Source organism: Penaeus japonicus, unplaced genomic scaffold, assembly GCF_977035675.1.
Source record: "Penaeus japonicus unplaced genomic scaffold, GWHDUDI00000001_assembly GWHDUDI00000007, whole genome shotgun sequence".
Taxonomy (NCBI): domain Eukaryota; kingdom Metazoa; phylum Arthropoda; class Malacostraca; order Decapoda; family Penaeidae; genus Penaeus; species Penaeus japonicus.
Window position 1 is genome coordinate 33,305,880 of NW_028234409.1, and position 2,500 is coordinate 33,308,379.

Genomic DNA, 2,500 nt, shown 5'->3' on the forward strand with positions numbered 1-2,500 from the left:
TCAAGTCTCGAATATCTCGAATAGTCTCGAAGCTGAAGACAATTGTTTACCGTATAATTGTTTACCGTATAAGTTTTAACGCGATATCTATCTTTCCCCGTCCTTTCTTACTAACTTGAGACCTCCTCCTAGTAAGTTCCTCCCTGAAGTTCGATGGTACCAAGATCCTATCTTTCAGTGGGTGAAATAAAGCTCACAACATTGACCTATCCCCATCTATTCCTTGACCCAACTCCAGGGACACTTGTCTTCACGGGGGCTCTCCCATCTCTGACCCTACATCACTGACCGATGCTACACCATTCACCCTTTATAGAAATCTTTATAGAAATATGTAACTCTTGCTGTATTTCGTCAGATCCTAAAGTCGTGTCGTGTATTCTAGCGAAAGTATTAGCTACTACACGTCTGGTATGTTTTGGTGGAGCTTTCATATCGCGGCTCGACCATTATGGTTGATTGTACCTTCAAATAATTCGTGTTCAATAATTATTAGACTACAACCGAGTCTGTGTCCCATACCTAGACACGAAGAATTCTCACACACAAACCCTCTCTTTTTCTCATTCTTTCTTTCATTGCTATTTGTCTTCTAATCGCCCTTCTGCTTCTCTGTTCATTCCATTCATTCATTTGGAAGTTTATATATCGCAAAATACCTTGCATTAATCCTCAGATAATAACACAGTGACAAAGAACACAATGACGATGTTTAAAGTAATGATAACTGACTACCAAGTTAATCACAATCAATAAACGCCATCATGACAATCATATCAATGAAGACAACAACACCAGCAAAAAACAACAACACCGGCAAACAACAACAACAAGAACCTACGTCACATTGCTGGTCGAGATGGCGAGCTCACTTTCCTTGACGTAGTCGCTGCTCATCTCGGCCATGACTCTCCTGAACGTCGGTATGCTGGATATCGACTGAGGAAATAGGATAGTTTTGGTCTTCTTCTCTTACTGGTGAAAGTCATGTGCTTTCTGTCTGCTTTTTGCTATGAATTGTTATAAATTGTTGATAATTATGGCAATGCATTTGGTACGTGTAGTCAAGCAAGCAAGGATATCTGTATATATATATATATATATATATATATATATATATATATATATATATATATATATATATATATATATGTGTGTGTGTGTGTGTGTGTGTGTGTGTGTGTGTGTGTGTGTGTGTGTGTGTGTGTGTGTGTGTGTGTGTGTGAGTGTGTGTGTGTGTGTGTGCGTGTGGGTATGTGTGTTCAAGTATCTTTCCGTGTGTATTTCCCTCTTCTTTGACACCGCAGGACCCACCCACCCCTTCTGGCGGCAGCCCGTTGACGGCCACAAACGTGTTGGTCTGGAGGGTGATGGGCGCGGGCGGGCTTTCCGTCGTGGTGGTGGACACGGGCGGGTCTGTCACCTCGGGTCCTGAGGGGAGGGAGAAAGGGCGCTCAGGCACAATGCTTTCCATTCCGGAGGGTGTAAGGGGCAGGCTGTCAGAGGTAGAAGGCGTAGGAGAGATGGGAAACCGGAAGAGAGGAGGGTAGGAAGAGTTAAAAAAAAATAGGCAAGCAGACCGGCAGACAATAGTAACACGAGAAAAGAAATAGCATTTGGCTTCCTTAAGAAACAACTCACAACCGTAGCACGGTACCTGTAGAGGTATAGGTGATGTTGAAACCCGTTGAGTTGTAGAATGAATACTCAGAATAGAAGAATACATGTGCAACGTTGGTGGGGATCTTAATCCTTCGTGGCTCGTCCCGGCGCCCGAAAAACATTGCGTCCGTACCTCCTAACACGTCCTGGCCTGGTGATCAAAAGAGAGTCTTTTTTTTTTCTTCTTTTTTTTCTTTTGTTATTCGTGATGAGTGTGTGTATTCGAACTGTGACGCATTTCGATTAATTAACTAATAGTATGTAATGCAAATAGTATATAATTAATATAATAGTATATGATATTATATAATGATATATAATGAAATAGTATATAATCAGTATAATAGTATATGATATTATATAATGATATATGATAAAATAGTATATAATCAATATAATAGTATATGATATTATATAATGATATATAATAAAATAGTATATAATCAATATAATAGTATATGATATTATATAATGATATGTAATAAAATAGTATATAATACAAAACATCACATTACACTACCAGCTGATATTCTTATAATGATTATAATAATATTGATAGAAAGACAGAACTTCATAAAAATCGCGGCATCCCACGACCACTCCTCCCTCTCCCTCACCTGGCCCGATAAGAAGGAAATCCATATGTGAGATGTTGAGCTTCGCCTCGTCGTGAATAACTAAGGTCGGGCCGCCGAGGTCAATCCAATCCAAGGTCAGGTCGATCTTGGAACCCACGGGACCGACGTCCAAGACCCAGAGGTATTGCACCATGGGCTGATAATTGAAGTAACCGGTCTGGTCTGGCGGGGCTAAGAGGGTGCCTTCCGGACTCTCTAGC

The 2,500-nt window shown here is 40.6% G+C and overlaps 1 protein-coding gene across 1 annotated transcript in view; it reads right to left on the reverse strand.

The window, feature by feature from the left end:
• LOC122261481 (uncharacterized) overlaps positions 1–2,500 on the reverse strand; it is an 11,516-nt gene that overhangs the window by 6,195 nt on the left and 2,821 nt on the right. The window contains exons 4-7 of the mRNA XM_043029183.2: positions 2,280–2,500; positions 1,658–1,813; positions 1,319–1,431; positions 842–939 (exon numbers count right to left, since the gene is read on the reverse strand). The exon at positions 2,280–2,500 is cut by the window's right edge and continues 22 nt beyond it. Of these exons, the coding sequence (XP_042885117.2) occupies positions 842–939; positions 1,319–1,431; positions 1,658–1,813; positions 2,280–2,500 (588 nt within the window). The remainder of the gene's footprint in view (positions 1–841; positions 940–1,318; positions 1,432–1,657; positions 1,814–2,279) is intronic.